The 19,714-nt window shown below is 41.0% G+C and overlaps 1 protein-coding gene across 1 annotated transcript; it reads right to left on the bottom strand.

Moving 5' to 3' along the window:
* Positions 1–1,158: 1,158 nt before the first annotated feature.
* LOC123501388 (26S proteasome regulatory subunit 6A-B) lies at positions 1,159–13,272 on the bottom strand. The gene is made up of 7 exons (XM_045250210.1): positions 13,123–13,272; positions 10,730–10,933; positions 9,978–10,341; positions 8,773–9,000; positions 7,435–7,541; positions 7,064–7,291; positions 1,159–1,509 (listed from the first exon to the last, which is right to left on the bottom strand). Exons 1-7 carry the CDS (start codon positions 13,162–13,164, stop codon positions 1,399–1,401), a joined length of 1,284 nt encoding a protein of 427 aa, XP_045106145.1. The 5' UTR covers positions 13,165–13,272; the 3' UTR covers positions 1,159–1,398.
* Positions 13,273–19,714: the final 6,442 nt, after the last annotated feature.

A 19,714-nucleotide genomic window follows, 5' to 3' on the forward strand; every position in this document is an offset into this window, starting at 1 on the left:
GAGCAGGTTGTGACTTCCCACTTTTAGAGGGCTGGCTGACTTCCCCCTTGTGGTGTGACACAAAAGGAAACGTTCATAGAAGCCACAGCTGGCTTTTATGATAAGTTCACTGCACCCACTGAACCAGTGCTATTAGACCTCACTCGGAGTAATTAATGTTTTGGCAGGTGTCTAACATAACATAAATAATAGGATAACAAAGGGCCACCAGGACCCATCTAGGTTATCCTGTATCAGTCGCACAGCGACCTCGTCATCAGTACTTAAAGATACACTTACAAGTACACAATGCATTATATACTAATTCTAAATATTTGGCCCATTAAAAGGGCTAAGTCCTGCAGCGAATTCCTCTACAATCTGTGATCCCCATACATAGGGATCATGTCTTGTTTAACTATAGTAAATTTCTTATAAAAACTATCATGCAGTGCTATACATAATTATAAATCTAATAAATTTAAGTGCTTATCTAATCTGTTTTTAAACATTGTCAAACTAGTGCTATTTACAACCCTCTCTGGCAATGCATTCCAGAAGTCTACCACCCTATGACTAAAGAAATATTTTCTTATATCTAACCTGCAGCCATGATTTCTAGTCCTACTTCCCTCCTTTAAGGTAAAGAAAGATCTCGCATCTATGTAGTTTGTATCTGAGAACATTTTAAATAACTCTTATCCCCTCTTTTACATCTCTCAAATGAAAACATGTTTAATTCCTTTAATCTATCTCTATACTCCAGGCACTTTAATGCTGGTATCATCCTAGTTGCTCTTCTCTGAACTGCTTCTAACATGTTGATATCCTGCCTATAATGGGGTGACCAGGCCTGTATGCAAAACTCTAAATGGGGCCTAACATAGGAATTATATAAGCTATGCACCACTTCCTTACTTTTATAACTAACATTTCTATATATAAAACCTAGGATCCTATTTGCCCTATTTCTTGCTTCTAAACATTGCTTTGAAAATTTTATAGTCCTGGCTATCACTATCCTAAATCCTTTCCCTCCTCTACTGTCTCCTCCTCCAATGTGGTAAAGTGTGTTAATAATAATGATCAAAACAGTTATTTCTTTTATTTTCTGGAATATATTGGAGAGTTCAAAAGTGAAAGGGGGGGAAGGAGAGGAGAAAGCAAATGAAACTAAACTATTTTTCATTGTGTATTAATTAATGAATAAACAAGGCTTTCTCATCTAAAGAAAAACTCACAATCACACATACACACACACACTAATTATTCAAAAGTTCCTCTCTTCCAAATACACAAAATAATAATGATAAAAATAATACTAGCAGCACTGAAAAATGTTGTGCACACACACACACACACACACACACACACACACACACACACACACACACACACACACACACACAAACAAACACACTAGGCATAGTAGTTCAAATTGGCCTTCTTCTTGGCTTGTACCTCCATGATGGCTTCCATGAAATCTTCGTGGGTCACTGTGGTTGCCTGTCGACGGAGTGCAATCATACCCTGGGGAGAGAGAGAGAGAGAGAGAGAGAGAGAAAGGCAATGATGAATAAAAAAGAATTACTTTAGAACACAATGAACAATGGATATTATATAAGAGAAGGAAAGAAAGAGAAGTAAGAAAAACGCAACTGGGAGAAGGGTCACACATCAGTACAAGATATAAAGGCTACAACTTAATTGAGCAAAGAGAGGAGAAAGAAAGATGGAATGAGGAGAGAGACGGTGGTAAATGTAAAGCAGCATCCACACAAGAGGTCGTGCCTCGTTACACCATGTCACTCCCCACTGATGGCCAAATTTGGGAAAATGAGGTGTCATGACACACAGCATGGACAAATCTGGCCAAGAGGCATTTTGATGGGGGAGTGGAGCATGGCAAAAAACAATTCAATCTTGATTTAAGATGCTGTCAAGCTCAGTTATGTTGCTTTGCTCATCAGTTGTCATGTCTGGAAACATTAAAATGGATGCGGGCGGCCACCTTACAACTTACGACATAGTATAAGACAGTATCTATGACTGTGGCAAGTGTGCAGAGTGCCGGGTTGACACCCCGGGCAATGCTGTGCTTCACAACCCATAATGTGGATTAGGAAATTTTGAAATGTAATGAGGGACACAAACAAAAAAAGATTGAATCACACGAAGACAAATTTTGAAGGATTAAGAAATTACTTTAATCTAAGAGAAGTATGAAATATTCATAGACTAGTATAATGAGGGAGTAAAAAAATATATTCCAGAATATAGAGTAAAAGAGAGCAAACATACATGGTATAATGCTATACATGCAAAAGCTAAAAAGTGTAAGGATGCAGCTTGGAAAAAATTAAGGAAGTAATGAAGTAAATAGGAAACAGTATAAAGAGGCACAAAATGAATAATTAGAATAAGAAGGGAGAAGAGAAATTTTGAAAAGGATGTAGTAAGGAGATGTGAAGAGGAACCCAAACTTTTTATTAGTACATAAATGGATAAAGGAGAAACGGACAAACCATCACTACGTTAATTAAGGGAAATAGGATATATGAAATAACAGAGAAATGAGAAACTTATGAATGAGAGCTATAAATCAGTACTTAATGAAGAGGGAGATTTCATAGAACCAAATAAGCAAGCTACACAGGAAGAACTAAGAAACATGGTGCATAAACAGAAAATCAGCAAATTATTAGAAAAGGATGTAAGAAAGGCAATGGGGCCAGATGGAGTGTCAGGATGGTCACAGAGAATGTAGAGAACAACTGATGGAACCAATCTGGGATGTGATTAACAGCTCTCTAATGGAAGGGAAGGTACCAAGGGAATGGAAGAAAAGAGCAAATATAGTCCCAATATACAAAGGAGGAAAAAGACCAAGTCCCTAAATTATAGACCAGTGTCAGTAACTATAGTCCTGCTCGTCTAAGAATGTGGATTGGGTGCGGCCCCCATGGGAAATAGCGGGAGGACAGCGCTGCCATACCTTTAATCCCTCGTTGTCTACCCCCCTCTTTCCCTCTTCCTCCCTCTCTCTTACCCCTCCCTCTTCCTCCCCCTCTCTTTCTTCCTGGTCAAGGACACCGCAGCTGACCTCCCATCACCTGTATGGATGGCGGGCGTGATTGGTGTTGCTGCCGTGAAGATTTGAATGTAGTTTTTTTTCTTACTTATGTCAGCTTATTTTAAAGTACTTTCCTTCACGATATAATCTAATTACAACTATGGAACTATTTACTCATCCCAAACCGCAAGGAAACCTCTTTATAAGTATATTATTTTTTTTTAGCAACACTGTAAAATATGTATGCCACGTTTCTTGCCAGGCTTATGAATATATTATCAATAATAAGTTTACTGCTCTCTCATACGTTGTAATACTAAGGCTAAATGCGTATGTATATTTGCTGACCATATTTGCTAAAGTTTTACTACTATTAGAACTCTGCTGCATCACTGGCTATGAGACATGCTTCACCACTGTACAGCGGGAATTCCCCAACAAGCCGCACCCAATCCACATTGTTAGAGGAGCAGGACTATAGTGATGTGGGAAAGATCTGTGAAATAGTAATTAAACAAAAATGGTTAGAATATCTAGAGGAAAATGAAATAATAAATAACTCCCAATTTGGTTTTAGAAAAGGAAGATCATGCATGACAAACTTACTAAGCTTTTATACAAGAGTAATAGATGAAGTACAAGGGAAAGATGGGTGGGTTGACACAGTATATTTAAATATTAAAAAGGCTTTTTACAGAGTACCACATAAGACTCCTATGGAAAATAGAACACACTGGAGGAATACAGGGAAATATCTTAACTCGATGACAGACTACTTAATAGATAGGAAATGAAGACAATGATAAGAGACACCCCATCAAGTTGGAGCACAGTTATTAGTGGCATAACACAGGGTTTAGTGTTGGGACCAATTATGTTTCAAGTATATATTAATAATATACAAGAGGGTTTGAGTGGCTACATGAATCTGTTTGCAAACTATGTGAAACGGATGAGAGTAGTAAGGAACATCGAGGACAGTATGGAATTGCAGAAAGATATTAACAAGATCTGTGAATGGAACTGAAAGTTAAATTAGAATTCAATACCCATTTCCATGTAATGGAAATGGGTATTGAATTAGGGCAAAATAGAAGACCTACATGGGAATACAAAATGGGAAAAGAGGTTATAATGAAAAGAAAAGAAAAAAAAAGACCTGGGAATGATTATACAAGACACCCTGACTCCAGAAAGACATGTAAATGGGCTATTTGCTTCAACATACAAGACAATAAAAAATATAAGGGTGGGGTTCAATTACATTGATAAGAATATGATGAAAAAGATCATAACCACTATGATAAGACCTAGACTAGAATGTGCAGCAGTGGTGTGGTCACCATACAGGCTGAAGAACTTCAGGAAACGAGAAAGAATCCAAAGGACCACTACAAAGATGATGCCAGAAATAAGGGATCTTCCCTATGAAAAAAGACTGAAGGAAGTAGAACTACAGCGGTCCTCCTTTAATGAGTGGGGAAAGGGACCGAGAAAATGTATGCACATATCGAATAATAGAACCCTATGCTATAAATATGATTGGGACCAGGACCCACAAAGACTGACCCCCGAGGCCCCCACCATAACTGCCCTGAGATCAATCATTCCTGAAACATAAAACATTATTATTCCACATGCAACAAAGCTCTTCCAGTAGGCCCTCACCAGTTGCGAGGCGTAGGGGTTTGTGAACCCCGTGAAAGTTGAAAAATTTGCTGTCTGGTGTGCACATTACATGTACACGTACGTAAGAAAAATGTTTCCTTTACCTAATATTAGGGTTTCCTTTACTTAACAATAATGTTTCTATCACCTAGTATACCTAATAACTCATAAAACCCTAAAAAACAGTATGAAATACTGCACATATTATGGTTTCAAAACACAATGAATGCATGTAGAAAAAACAAAACACTCACCATACGCCTAAGTTTTGGCACATTATTACTTGTGATGATGATGATGGTGATGATAGTTAGCCATGCTAACTATCATCACTGGATGAGATGATGTGGAGTGTAACTGCATGGCATGAGGAGTCTAGTGCCTGTGTTGAGGTTCAGGTGGAACAATGGGGGTAGCAGCAGGCTTCCTTTGTGAAATACATTCTGATTGCCAACTAAGACCATTTCCTCTTCATGTCATCATTATAATTATTCTATATTTTGACTTTATGATTGTTATGAACTATGTCCACTCACTTGTTTTCTGTTGTGTGTGCTCATTTATCAGATTTTTTACCAATTCACCAGAACGTAAACACACCGAGTACACAGCCGTCGCATTGCCACCCACGCTGGAGCCGCCACGCATCAAAACTTATCATGGCTATAATTAGGGATAATTAGTGAACAGGATACTGTTCTTTTTACTGTTTGTTTTTTGTTTGTTGTCTACAGGAGCTGCCAATCCAAGGTTCAAGGTTCCAGCACAGACTTTGCAACAATGGTGCTGGATAGAATTGTTGTTTCTTTCTTCACTCACAACAATTGGTTCTTTCATCTAAATGTTTTATTTTCCTTTCTTAGAATGCAGATAATTATGCACTGTTGTTTTTGGTAACTTTTTGTCTGAAAGCTGGAAAGCAATTTAGAGCCACCTTTAACATCAAGATCAGTCTTTCGGTTGTTCAGCCTGGGTGGTGATCTTCTCTTCAAAGCTAGGGCACAGTGTATGGATGTGAATACAAGGAGTTACAGGTGGTCTGAGTCCCACAGCAAAGTGTGCCAGATGTGTGACTCGGGAGAGGACGAGACGGTGGAGCATGTGATGCTGGAGTGTGTGAAGTATGCCAGAGACAGGTATGAGATGATGCAAGTGGTGCTGACTGAGTTAGGGCATAATAAGAACGAAAGAGTGGAAAAGACGGCGAGGGAGCGGATGGTGGTGCTGCAGGGACTGAGTAGAGAAACGAATGAAAGGATGATTGAGGCGGTGAAGGAGTTTCTGGAGAGAATGTGGCGTGCCAGATGTACGGACGATTAGAGCAAAGAACCCTGTTCTTTTTTCCTCTTTTTTTTCTGTGTGCCTTTCTTTTGTCGTCTACAGGAGCTACTGATCCAAAGGCCCGGCTCAGGAGCGATCCCGAGTTGCCTGTAGTATCAAGATCAAGATCAGACTCACCACTGAGTAGCACCTGCTAACTTAATTGAATTTTGGGCAATATGTTTGTGCTGCTGAAAACTTGTGAAAGTGGAACTTGTGAATGTTGAGGCCTACTGTACTTACATATCGTGGCTGGACAATGAGCTTGCAGGTGATATAAAAAATATCATAATGTTTAGCAAAAGTGAAATATGAGACAAACCCAAGCTGGAACAATGTGGCTGGACCAAAACAAAAAGATGGTGTAGAACTGTCTTGTTGGTTCTTTGTTATGCAAAGTGTAATTTATATTTTTTGACATATAATAATTAATTTTGTTGTTAAAGTATAATTTCTTAGTTTATCTTAATTTATTTTACTGGTTTTTGGCAGAATTTTTTTTTTTAGCAAATACACTTTGTCCTTATATAAAAGTTTCTTTTGCCAAGTAAGCATCAAGCTGGAAATTTTGTGCATTATACGATTGATGGAAACAAAGTGAGGGTGCGCATAAAGCTGGAAATGCATTAATCGAGGTGTGTACTAAAAGAGGACCTCTGTACCAACTTTGAAGAATAGACAGAAAAGAGGAGATATACATCATTATGTATAAGTTAGTAAATCATATGGAAAAGACAGAGAGACAAGTCCTGGAATCACTGACAAAGGATGGAGCTTGACAAACATGAGGGCACTCCAAGATCATGAAAAGTCAGTGTTTCAGGAACATTAAGAAGTTTAGTTTTCTACATAGGATGGTGGACATCTGGAATGGATTGTGTGAAGAGATTGTAGCAGGAGAAAGTGTGCACAAATTTAAGGAAACATTGGATAAAGGTAGATATAGAGACAGGTCACTATGAGCCCTGCTTGAACCCTGTAATCTACAACTAAGTAAATTCAGACACACACACACACACTCACCGCCTCCACACACACAGCCTTGCACTGTGCTCCGTTGAAGTCATCAGTTGAGCGTGCCAGTTCCTCAAAGTTAACACACTGTGCAATGTTCATTTTCCTGGAATGGATCTGCATGATTCTTGCCCTTGCTTCCTCGTTGGGATGAGGGAACTCGATCTTCCTGTCCAGACGACCTGATCTCAGCAGTGCCGGGTCAAGGATGTCCACTCGGTTGGTGGCAGCAATGACCTATTGTAGGAAGATACAGGACTGAGTTTTATTATGATTGTCTTGTTAAAGAGAAAAGTGGCATCATTATTCTTTTATCAATATGCATTTTTCTTTCCTTTCATTCTTGTTGTCAAAACACAATGTCTCACTTTCTGCATTACCTTGATGTCAGTGGTGGAGGAGAAACCATCAAGCTGATTCAAAAGTTCTAACATGGTGCGCTGTACCTCCCTGTCACCGGCCTTCTCACTGTCAAACCGTTTTGTGCCTGTATATGATGGGAAACTGCATTAGTGCTCTTACCTCATGGTGTTTTGACAGTACTGAGTCTTGCTGCCTTCATCCTGATGTGACATTGTCAAGTCAATATTGTTTTTAAGAACCTCCTTCACTTTGTATCTCTGAACCAAATTACTTGCTGTAATCAACTCTCCTTTTAGCCTTCACAAACATATACACACACACAGTTTGCACATACAGGCAAACCCCGCTTAACGAACATTCACACAACGAAATTTGGCTACAACGAACGTTTCCTTTTAATACCATCTGCTCGTATAACGAACACCAAACTCGCTTTAACAAAATTTTATTCAGACAATTTTTCCAAATTTGTAAGGCCCGCTGCATGCAAGCTGACAGGCTTTTGAAAACACCAGTGCCTCTTGTGGACAAAATGCGCACCACTCACTCCCCTACCCTTCCCCACTTGTAGTTCAAAACAAAAACAGGGTCCAGCACCAGCTCGCCATCTCATACTCAACATGCCACCAAATGCCCTGCAACCAGCCTTGCAGTGTTGTCTAGCATTGCTAAGAAGACCAGGAAGTCTCTTACTAGTGAAGCTGGATATTACTTATGGACACGCGAGAGGAGAAAACTAATAGCATTGCTCGCCACCATGGCTTGACTCCATCTACTTCTCTACTATTTTCAAGTCAGCAGACTCTATTAAGAAGGCTGGTGAGATCTTATCTTCCTTGGAAGCTAAAAGAACCACCTGAACTCGTGACTCTACAATGGAAAAAATGGAAAGCCTTGTGGACAATGTGGTACATTTTGTATGCGGTACAATGATGCGCCCTTTGTTTACATTCCATAGGTTGCCAGCTAGCGTCTTTCCTGTTCCACTCTCCCTCCCTTCATAAATTTAAGATCAACAACATTATAAAGTTACTTACATGCATACATTAGTGTACATTATAATGACTTAGTCTTAAATTAAACTGCTTAAATGTTTAACTTCATAATTTTTACTATCATTAAACCTTTTACTGTACTATGATGCACTCTCGCTTTGTTTATTCTCAGTGGAAGTTCAAGTCAGGGCTCAAACTTGTTATGATTGGTTCGCTTAATGAAAATTTGCACAATGAAAGTTTTTTTTAGGAACGTAACCTGTTTGTTATGGGGGGGTTACCTGTAATTACTTTCCCTTCCCTTTCCCTCTGTCATTCTTCCTTATTTAATTCCTTTCCCCCTGTCTCTTTCTCTCTCACCAATAGCATCTAGCTCGTCAATGAAGATGATGGCTGGTGCCTTCTCCTTGGCCAGTGCAAAGGCATCCCTCACCAGCTTGGCTCCATCACCTATGAACATCTGCACCAGCTGTGGGCCAGCAAGCTTCAGGAAGGTGGACTTGGTCTGGGCAGCACAGGCACGGGCTAACAGTGTCTTACCTGTGCCTGGCGGGCCATATAGCAGTACTCCTTTGGGAGGCTGAATACCTGTGAAGGGAGTAAGTATAAGGAGACTTGTAGTTCGATAACCAATGATGCTTTTAACTGGAAATGCCACTAAGAATATATGTGCGTGCCAGGGTATGTTGGTTATATGGCTCTATTGGGAAAAGATGAATGATATGGAAGCAGAAGAATGAATAGGAATGACAAAATTTAAGGGAAAATCATTAGACTAAATGGAAAATATAGATGCCTTATTAAGCTGGGAAAAGACGAGCAACTTCACGTCCATGGCACACTGTGGCACCATACTGAAGCGTGGTTAACACTCAAGAGGTCATTAAATCTTGTATGCAATATACTCCTGGGTAGCAAAAATCTAATTTTCATTTTTTTTTTCGTATCATTACAGCTCTAATTTTTGACCACAAGAACAAACCTCTGATTACATGCATTTATATGTGATTTACCATTTGAGGATTTTGCAACTGTGACTTCATAGAGTCACTCATGTGTATGGGCAGAGCTATACCTATCCATTATACCTTTCATTTTTCTTGCAGAACCCATCTCTCAGAAGCCAGACAAAGTTGTCACACATATCCTCCAATACCTCGGCTTTTGCTATTTTATTGCCGTAGTCATTACAACATACTAGATCCCATATTGCTGGTCAATGTTTGATTTCAATGGGAAAGTGATCTGTATCCAGTATAGACACAATATAATAAAGAAGTAAAGAGAAGAATATGACTTGTTGATTAGCAAACATTTGGTACCTGAGTGGCAAGCATTTCCTCAGCTATAACTGACTTAACGTGCCAGTCGCCCAGCTATGGTCACTTGCATGAACAACTTTGCTTCTGGAAATGAGAAGTCACATCTTCGCAATGATGTGGCTTTTCTGCTTCCGGCTATATATAGCTGTGTTCTGGTGTAGAATCTGTGGTGTTATATGACTGGTCTGTGTTAGGTTCAGAATAAATGAGAATCACTGATAGGCATAGTCTGTCTCTACTCACCCAAGTTCTCAAATCTCTCCTTGTGGGTTACAGGGAGCACCACTGCCTCAATCAGCTCCTGAATCTGCTTATCCAGTCCTCCAATGTCGCTGTACTGCTCTGTGGGTCGCTCGTCCACCTCCATGGCCTTCACCCGAGAGTCGTACTCAGCTGGCAGTGTCTCCAGGATCAGGTAGGAGTCCTTGTTCACCCCCACCAGATCCCCCGGCTTGAGGGTCTCGGCGTCCACCAAGCCAATGACAGGCAGGAAGTAAGTCTGGCGGGTGGATGTCTTGATGACGGCACACTTCCCCTTCCGCTGTGAGTCCAGGTCCACATTTGCCCCGTCCTCCTCACCATACTCATTGGGATCCACGTCAAGGATCTGTGGATTTGTGTCACCGGTGAGTACAGCACTAACACTTGTATGTAGTAACAATAGTAATACAGTAGTAGCAGTGAAGGGAACTTACACAGTGTGCAGGTGATTTACAACATTACAAATGATATATGTTTACAATTTTGTTGTAGCCATGAATAAAATTTTCCTCTATTTAGTTCATTGCACTTTTCATTATCTTTTTAATATTTTCACATTTTTCATGTAACTTGTGAAGTACTGTACTGTACTGTATGTACTTTACTATTATTACCACCAACAACAATGAAGACACTAAAGGGAAAAAAAGAAAAAAAGAAAAAAAAAAAGTCAGTGATTTTACAACTTAACAAATGCAAATGCACACACAATTCTCTCTCACTCTCTCTCTCACCTCAATCACATTGGACACCAGATAGGGAAGAGTCTTGTTCACTTTGATTTTCTCAGAGTTTTCACGTATCTTGTCACGTTGGTTCTGGATCTCGTGTGTTATCCGTGTCTGCTCCAGCCTCATGATTCGGATCTCGTTCTCCAGGAGGCGCGTGCGGGAGACAATGTCATCTGTGGACATGGCTCGCACCTCACGCATGGCAGGCTATTCCGCAAAAGAAAAATTCATTCTATATATTAGTCATTACAAGTTATTACAGTGTGTGTGTGTGTGTGTGTGTGCGCACTTATTTAAACTATGTTTCTTTTTCTATTTATGTATTTTACGGTTCAAGATGCACTATAAATCTTATGGGCTAATATTGAAGAAACTTTAACAATTTCATCTGAAAGCTCATTTAGGTTAGTTCAGGGGTGAGCACACTTTTCAGTGCTAGGGCCACATTAATATAAATTGCAATCTTATAGGCCTGCATACTATATCAGTCAATCAATCGATCTATAAAAATACAAAATAAAAGTCTCTTTAAAAAAAAGCCTCTAGATCCCATTCATGTGCACACCTGGAGAAAGAAAATGAAATGCTCCCAATATTATTTGGCGTGGTCTATTAATATTCTCTTTCAAATTTACAAACATTTGTCAGGCCACATGAATTCTTTTAGCATACCTCTGATAGTTTGTCAGTTAGGTTAGGTTATTTTTTAGAATAATTAATGTACTTTGAATTAATTGATTACTACTACTTTTTGCAAATTGTGAGTGTGAGTAACACTGACATCATCATGTATGTGTTATCTGTGAGAATATAATTTTCCAGGTCAATTTTAGCATGTAGTTTATTAATTTGTCAGTAATTTCTATCACAAATTAGCAGTTCTGAGGACGGGAAGGGATACAAAGAAAACTACCTAGAGAAAATGAGAGAGAGAGAGAGAGAGAGAGAGAGAGAGAGAGAGAGAGAGAGAGAGAGAGAGAGAGAGAGAGAGAGAGATATATATATATATATATATATATATATATATATATATATATATATATATATATATATATATATATATATATAAGATAAAAATAATGATTTTTGCTGAATTTTTATTTAGGTGTTGCTTTATCATATCTTACCTTGTACTTTATGTGGGCTCAGAAGATATGGTAGTATTTAATTCTTTCATTTGCCTCAACATAGCTTTTCTTATCTTTCTCATCATATAGAGCTTCTTATTCTGAATAATTTGAATCCCATATATATCCATTACAATTTGTTTATAATGCTGACAGCAACCTTTAAAGATATAGTACTATTTTTTTGAAAGAATGAACACACGCACTGCAATGCCAACACTGGAAAGCAATGTGCCAGCACACTGGCAGGCACTGAGGCATGCCGGTTAAGGCACGTTCATCTATGTGTGTGTATGTCACATATTGTTAAGTACGAAACTGATCATGATGCTTGTTTGAGAATACAGCCACAAGCCAATTAAAAAATGCAGAATAAATCTAGCCAATCAGACTGCTTTATTTCATCCCGTGGAGAGAGAAGTAACTCAATCTGAAATATCTGACATATATAGTCTGAGGAAGACGTCTGTCTGCAGTGTGTTCTGTCGTCCATTGCATTACCTGATTTTATGAAGAATAATAAGGTAACAACATATTCCTTTCTCAGCCTAGCCAGGTAGATCAGTCTAATTGGGTTAAGTTAAATTAATTTAGTTTGCAGATGATATTTGTCATTGGCTGGTACCTCCTTGACTAGGTTACATTAGTTCGTTTTGCTAGATTAAGTTTGGTTAAATCAAAGAAGTTCGGTAAGGTTGGCCTAGCCATTGATGCACAGCTAGCTGCAGTGATTATTCTCTAAAATAACATGTGGACTGTTACACTGCTGTACTTTGTGGTGACACCATCTTTTTCGTTTTTATTTTAAAACAGGGATGGAGGGAGGGGGAATAATAAATTAATGATTTACAACGGAAATAAGATTAATTTAAAACGTGTCGTAAACTACCCCCAAAAAAAGTTTCATTTGGAATCAAGACTTTATACCGAGCACACTCACATTCGAAACTTTTAAGTTACTGTTGCCTTAATTATTTCTAAAGGTAGCGTGCTAGATAACAAGGGTTCCTTTATTTCAGGTAAAAAGCTACACCACCTATTTCCGTAGCCACAATAACACGAGCAAACATATTAAACACAATTATCTTTGTTAATGGTCAACTATTCAGTATACCTAATAAATAATCACACAATCAAGACAAACTAGATGTGCACTCTATCAGCTGTTCTGTGTTGTCATTCCCATTCCCTCATTTCATCCCCACCATACCTCAACTATTTCCGCTCCCTCACGAATCTACATCACTCACATAACATATTCATACTCACATCATCATCCTGCAGTCCGGGTTCCTGCTCGAGATGAGACATTGCTGCGGGAGAGGAGGAAATGTTTCGATGTGTGCGGAGGATGATTTGTTGAGGCGCCGCTGGTAGGATGACCAACACTTCGACTTGCTTTATTGTTGTTATAATTTTATCACCGCCATGAGGATTTTAAAGTATTCAATTGTGCTTCATAATTAAGAGAAAAATAAAATTTAAGAGAATTATTGATAGTTGATAGATATTAGTGTGTAATAGGGAAAAGTTGTCAGGGAGAGATATTATAAAGTCTTGGACGAAAGTTGTTTTATTGTTAAACATTTAGAGGATAGAAAAATAAATATATACATGGAATAAAAAAAAGAGAACGAACACAAATGATGGAGATATTATAGGTCATAATACTTTTCGAACCCTGGTCCTCTGGATTCACAAGCTAGAGGACCGGGGTTCGATTCCCCGGCCGGGTGGAGATATTTGGGTGTGTCTCCTTTCACGTGTAGGTGGTGTTCACCTAGCAGTGAGTAGGTACGGGACGTAAATCGAGGAGTTGTGACCTTGTTGTCCCGGTGTGTGTTGTGTACCTGGTCTCAGGCCTATCCGAAAATCGGAAATAATGAGCTCTGAGCTCGTTCCGTATGATAACGTCTGGCTGTCTCGTCAGAGACTGCAGCAGATCAAACAAACAGTGAAAGTAAGCGCATCCAGAGTTTTTCAGAACTAGGGATTGATGCCATGCTTTGGGTCTAGATAAAGGGACGTACATTTATGTACATGTGTAAGGGTCGTGACGCATAGTGAGTTATGAACACTTGAGTAATATAAGGGATGGCTAACTGCCTTTCCTGAATAAAGACAGTACTGAATAACTGCAGGGGGAATTTTTTTGCAGTTTGAAATTAGGCTGTAATTTTTGGATGGTATTGTTTGTTGGCGGACAAAGGTTTAATTCCCATACACAACAGCATGTTTTGAAAGAGTATTCCAGACCTGATGCATGTACGAGTACATGTATTGTCCAGAGGCCCCAGGGGGAAGCGGCAGTTTTACCAGTGTAAAAATTGGAATGCTTTGCATTCCAATCTTTTACATAATAATAATAATAATAATAATAATAATAATAATAATAACAATAATAACAAAAAACAAAAAACAAAACAAAACACAACTCAAAAGCGCCCAATAACAAAAATTAACGCTAACTATTTTTTTCTTTTCACTCTCTCCCCTGGTGTAGTGTAGTGTAGTTTTCCCCTATCCGGTTTCCACTTTCCAGTCTTGCTCTAGATGCATGAGCGGCGCAGGTGTAGCTGCGATACTTAGGTGATCCGTTTCCGCGCCACCCCGATAAACAGGTCTCTCTTCCTGACACTCATACACTCCCTTGTTCCCAGCAACTCACCACCTCTTGTTGTATCGTACTCTGAAAAGTCTCTGATACCTCGCTACGTCACACCAGACTCAAACCGTTAGCACAAACGGTGATTAACACGGGGGCTACGTGCCATATCCACATTTATCATCGCAGTATTCACATATACATTATATAACATTTCCTTCACTATTTTAGATGCCCATGTCACTAATACTTCGCCCATTCATCATCAAACATTATTCATGATGTACAAATACGTAAAAAATAACTCAAATATCCACATGTTTTGGCCTGTAACATCAAAATCAAGATCAAGATCACTTGTGACGTCACGGCTCTTATGCCTTTTCGATTAAATGCCACTCTTTTTGCCGAAAACAATGCTGGTCCGTATATTTCTCATGGTTTCCTTAAATTTTGAGGCCATTCCAAGGTATTCCATGCGGTACAACCTAGACAGAGTGACTGCATCATAGATAATTAGACGTCCCGCATCAATACCAGGCAAATCTGTACTAAACTATTCTGTTGTGTTCCATCAAAGCTTTCGTCGAGTAGTGCCACCTTACGGTGGGTTCCGGGAACATTACGTCTAGAACCTGGGTATCATGGCGACATGATTGATTGATTGATTGATACATTTATTGTTGAATTAATAAATAAATACAACAAAGGGGGAGGATGGGCCTTGCCACCCACCCCCTAGGCAAACACTTAAGGTTAAAGTATAAAAAACCTAACACTGGACAGTATACACAACAAGAATACAAGTATTTCAATAAATAAATACACATATTGCACACCTTATTACCTAAACATCCTACAGTGTTGGAGCAAACTGAGGATATTCCCTGAATATATCCCTGAGAGTGGCTGAGTCTGAGAGGGTCAATGAGGCTGTACAAATCATGCTGACCTTGTGGCCTAAATTTAGCAATGAGAGGAAATTCCATGATATAGTGACGCAGTGTGTCCCCTTGGTGCAGCACACAGCACACAGCACACACCAGGGGAAGCACTGACTTCCCAAAAGTATTTGTAGCCTAATCTGAGCCTCATTGCCACCCTGTCATGTGATGCAGTGTGTCTCCCGTAGGTGTAAGCACAGCTCTGGGAGACACGTGCACAGTGAAGACTAGTGCTACTGCCCCTATGGCAACAAAGCACCAACTGATCACTAATGCTACTTTGTACAGAGTCCTTAATGCTACTCTTAACATAACCCAGAGTGTGCTCAGTGCCAGGGGGGGAGGGTGTTAAAATAAGGCGCCGCAACATCAGCGGTCATTTGGCGCCGCTACGAAATGTTAAAAAGACATCGTAAAATTAAAAAGACATCGTAAATAAAAAAAAAAAAAAAAACTAACTAAAAGCAATTAAAAACTACAAAACTAAAAACAAAGTAAAATTCTGAAATAAAAACTAACTAAAATACAGTATACAATAAAAGTAATAAAACATTAAAATACATATAATATAATCAAATAAAATCTTCTCCCAAAAAACGAAAAACATCATGGCCCTGGGCCAGGCACTCTGGTCCTAGGACCTTTGAGATATAATAGACACCGCTATCTCTACTGCGACAGCGGTAGAGGTAGCGGTGTCTTAAGTCAAACTAGGGCACTCCATTAGGAGGTGCCGAACCGTTAGCGGCACCAGGCAGTCATCACAGTAAGGTTGAGGGTCCCTGGTGTACCTTTGTGTAAGGTACGTGTGACCTATACGAAGTCGCGCCAATAACGTCTGTGCACGGCGATCCCGGACATGGGTGTATGTCCACAGAGGGAGTGAGGAAGTAGTGATCTCTCCCATTTTCGATGTTGCGACCCCCGTTAGCCATCTCCTCTGCCAAATTGCTGCAACCGCCACACGAATTACATAAAATACATCTCGAAACGGAACAGGGGAAGGAGATGGAGCGCGACTTGCTGCCTCTTTAGCGAGGCGGTCTGCGTGTTCATTCCCTGGAACACCAACGTGACCAGGGACCCAACAGAACCCAACACGATATCCTCTTCTGGTAAGTAGATATAGCCACTCTAGGGCTGATAAAACCAATGGGTTAAGGGAGATAGTGGAAGAGAGCAGTAAGAACACTGCGACAGTCACTAAAAATTGTAAAAGACGAAACCAGGAGAGAAAAAAATATCTGTAAAGCTAGGACTATGGCAAACAGCTTGGCAGTAAAAACGGATGCCAATGAAGGAAGGCTGCCACACCGATAAAAAGAGGGGAAAACCACACTAAACCCAACGCCTGCGTCGGATTTGGAACCATCAGTAAAAACAGGGATATCATCAGAATGCATAAAAACGTGTTCTAAAAACCGTGTGTGGGACAGAGCTGGCAGAATATCCTTCTTGCCATCCATGGCAGGAGGGCATAATGACACAACAGGAAGCTGCCAAGAACCAACTCGTGGGAGCCGGAAAGAGTATACTGGAGTGGGGTCGATGGACAAATCCAACATGAGGTTTGCCACTCGAACGCCAAAAGGTTTAGGTAGACTCGGTCGAGTGACATACGCCTGCGAACGCGAGTCCCGCAACATTGACAGACAAGGGACAGAATCGGGAAGACGGTGGGTGCGAAACCAACACCGGAGCATCGAAGACTGGCGCCGGAAGTCGAGCGGCCAGAAACCAGCATCCAGTAGAAGGCTAGGTATTGGAGATGTCCGAAATGCACCTGTAGCCAAGCGGACCCCAGCATGATGCACGGGGTCAAGCGTGCGTAGTCGTGCATCCGTTGCGGATGAGTAGATCTCAGAGCCGTATTCTAGCTTCGGAAGTATGAGTGTACGGTGACGCAGCAGCAAAGTGTCCCTGTCCGCACCCCAAGAGGTGTGACTTAAAACCCGAAGAAGGGATAATGCCTGCCGACAAGACGCCTTAAGAGAACGGAAATGGGGAACCCAGGTGAGACGGTTGTCAAACAAAAGGCCAAGATATCGAGTTGCCTCCACGCATGAGAGGCGTCTATTGGCGAGGTATAAATCCGGGTCTGGATGGACACCACGGTTACGACAAAATGCATGGCTACGGTCTTGAGGTGGAGAATCTAAAACCGTTCATGTTGGCCCAACTGGACACCCTATTGATCGCCAGTTGGAGCTTGCGCTCAATCAGTGACATCCTAGCAGCAGCAAAAGAAATACATAAATCATCAACATATAAGAGCTGTGAATGCCATCTGGGAGAGTATCAATAACACCATTTATGGCGACTGCGAATAATGTAACACTAAGAATACTTCCTGTGGGACGCCATCATTTAGAGCAGTAGCCTCAGAGAGAACACTCCCACTCGAACCCGTAAAAACGTCTGGATAAAAACTGCTGGATAAAAATAGGAAGGTGGCCACGAAGGCCAAAATTAAACAAAGACTGTAAAATGCCATGACACCAAGCCGTGTCGTAGGCCTTCTCCAGGTCAAAAAGACTGTTACTTGATGGTGGTGATTAGCGAAGGCCTCACAAATGGAAGACTCTAGGGATAAAAGAGCATCAGTAGTAGACCTCATCTTTCGGAAGCCGTACTGTACCGATGACAAGTACTTCCCCCTCTCCAAGTACCACATGAGTCTTACATTTACCATCTTTTCTAACACTTTACAAATGCAGGATGTCAAAGATATAGGACAGTAGTTCGTAGCCTGGAGATTATCTTTCCCAGGCTTCGGAAATGGAAGAACCACTGCCACAGCCCAAGAAGATGGAAAGTCACCGGTATGCCAAATCATATTATAAAGATTTAATAAAAAGTTAAAAGCACGGTCAGACATGTGGCGCAAAAAGGCATAAGGAATGTCGTCTGGACCAGGAGAAGAGTCATGACACTGAGACAAAGCAGTCCGCAACTCGGAAGCAGAGAAAGGGACATTATAAGACGAAGAAAAGTTTATGCCGAGAAATTCCATTCTCTGGCGATGACGTGCGCCCGGGGCTACAGGATGCCTCCGGGAAACACTGGCAAAGTGCTCTGCGAAAAGGTCGGCGACAGTCTTAGGGTCTGCCACCGTTCGCCCAGAAGACAACAAAACTGGTGGGGAAGGAGCAGAATACTTCCCAGCAATTCGGCGGACTTTGTTAAGGACATCCGTAAGAGGAGTGCGGGCGTTAATGGAAGAGACATAAGCTTTCCAAGAGGCTCTTTGTGCCTCTTTCAAGATGCGGCTGGCTCGAGCTCGGCAGCGCCGAAAAGCGTCCAGACACTGCGGGTCTCCACGATGTCGCCGGAGACGAGAGAAAGCTGCCCGTTTCTGTTTCACAGCGTTTGTGCATGCTGCGTTCCACCAAGGAACGGGACGCTTAGTAAAGCGACCGGACGTCCTAGGGATTGTCTGAAGCGCTACTGAGATAAAAATCGGTAAAATAATCAACAGCCTCAGCACAAGTAGAAAAGTCAGCCAGCGGACGGATAAAAGAGCTAAGATCTGTGAATCGAGGCCAATCTGCCTTGTCTAAAACCCAGCGTGGGGGCCGGGACTGTGGCTCAGAGTTCACAGATTCCAATAAAATCGGAAAGTGGTCACTACCGTGTAAATCCGGTAGGACCCGCCAATTAAAATCAAGGAAAGAATTAGATGTACACAGAGAAAGATCGATAGCTGTAAAAGTCCCAGTAGGACTGTGGAAATGTGTAACATCCCAGAATTTAAAACCTCAATCCTCATCCTCAATAAAAGAACCGATTAAAACCCCACGAGGATTACTAGCACCTTCATCCCACAATGGGTGACGGCCGTTAAAATCTCCCAACAAAAGAAAAGGCGGAGTCAGCTGACGCACCAGGCCGTCAAGCTCACCCCTGGAGACAGGAAGCCGAGGAGGGAGATATAAACTGCAAATGGTGTACAGTCGTCCCATAAAGACTTTAACAGCAACCACCTGAAGGGGAGAGTTAAGTTGTAACGGGATAACAGGTATATCCTGACGGACTAGAATAGCTGTGCCACCGTGGTGGCCCTGGTCAGGAAAAGGAGTGCTAAAAAAGGCACGATAGCCAGTAGGACTAGAATAAGTACTATCACCTAGCATAGTCTCTTGTAGAGCTACACAGGCTGGAGAGAACTCCAACAGTAAAACTCGGAGTTCCCCCCCCCCAGCCGCGAAGGCCTCTACAGTTCCACTGTAGAAGCTTGAAGATGACTATTTGGGTGCAGTGGACGGGCAAGCCTTTTGAGGCTGCCCGTGACTGACCTGACTAGAAATAATGA

The sequence above is a fragment of the Portunus trituberculatus genome, chromosome 9 (genome assembly GCF_017591435.1).
Source record: "Portunus trituberculatus isolate SZX2019 chromosome 9, ASM1759143v1, whole genome shotgun sequence".
NCBI lineage: Eukaryota > Metazoa > Arthropoda > Malacostraca > Decapoda > Portunidae > Portunus > Portunus trituberculatus.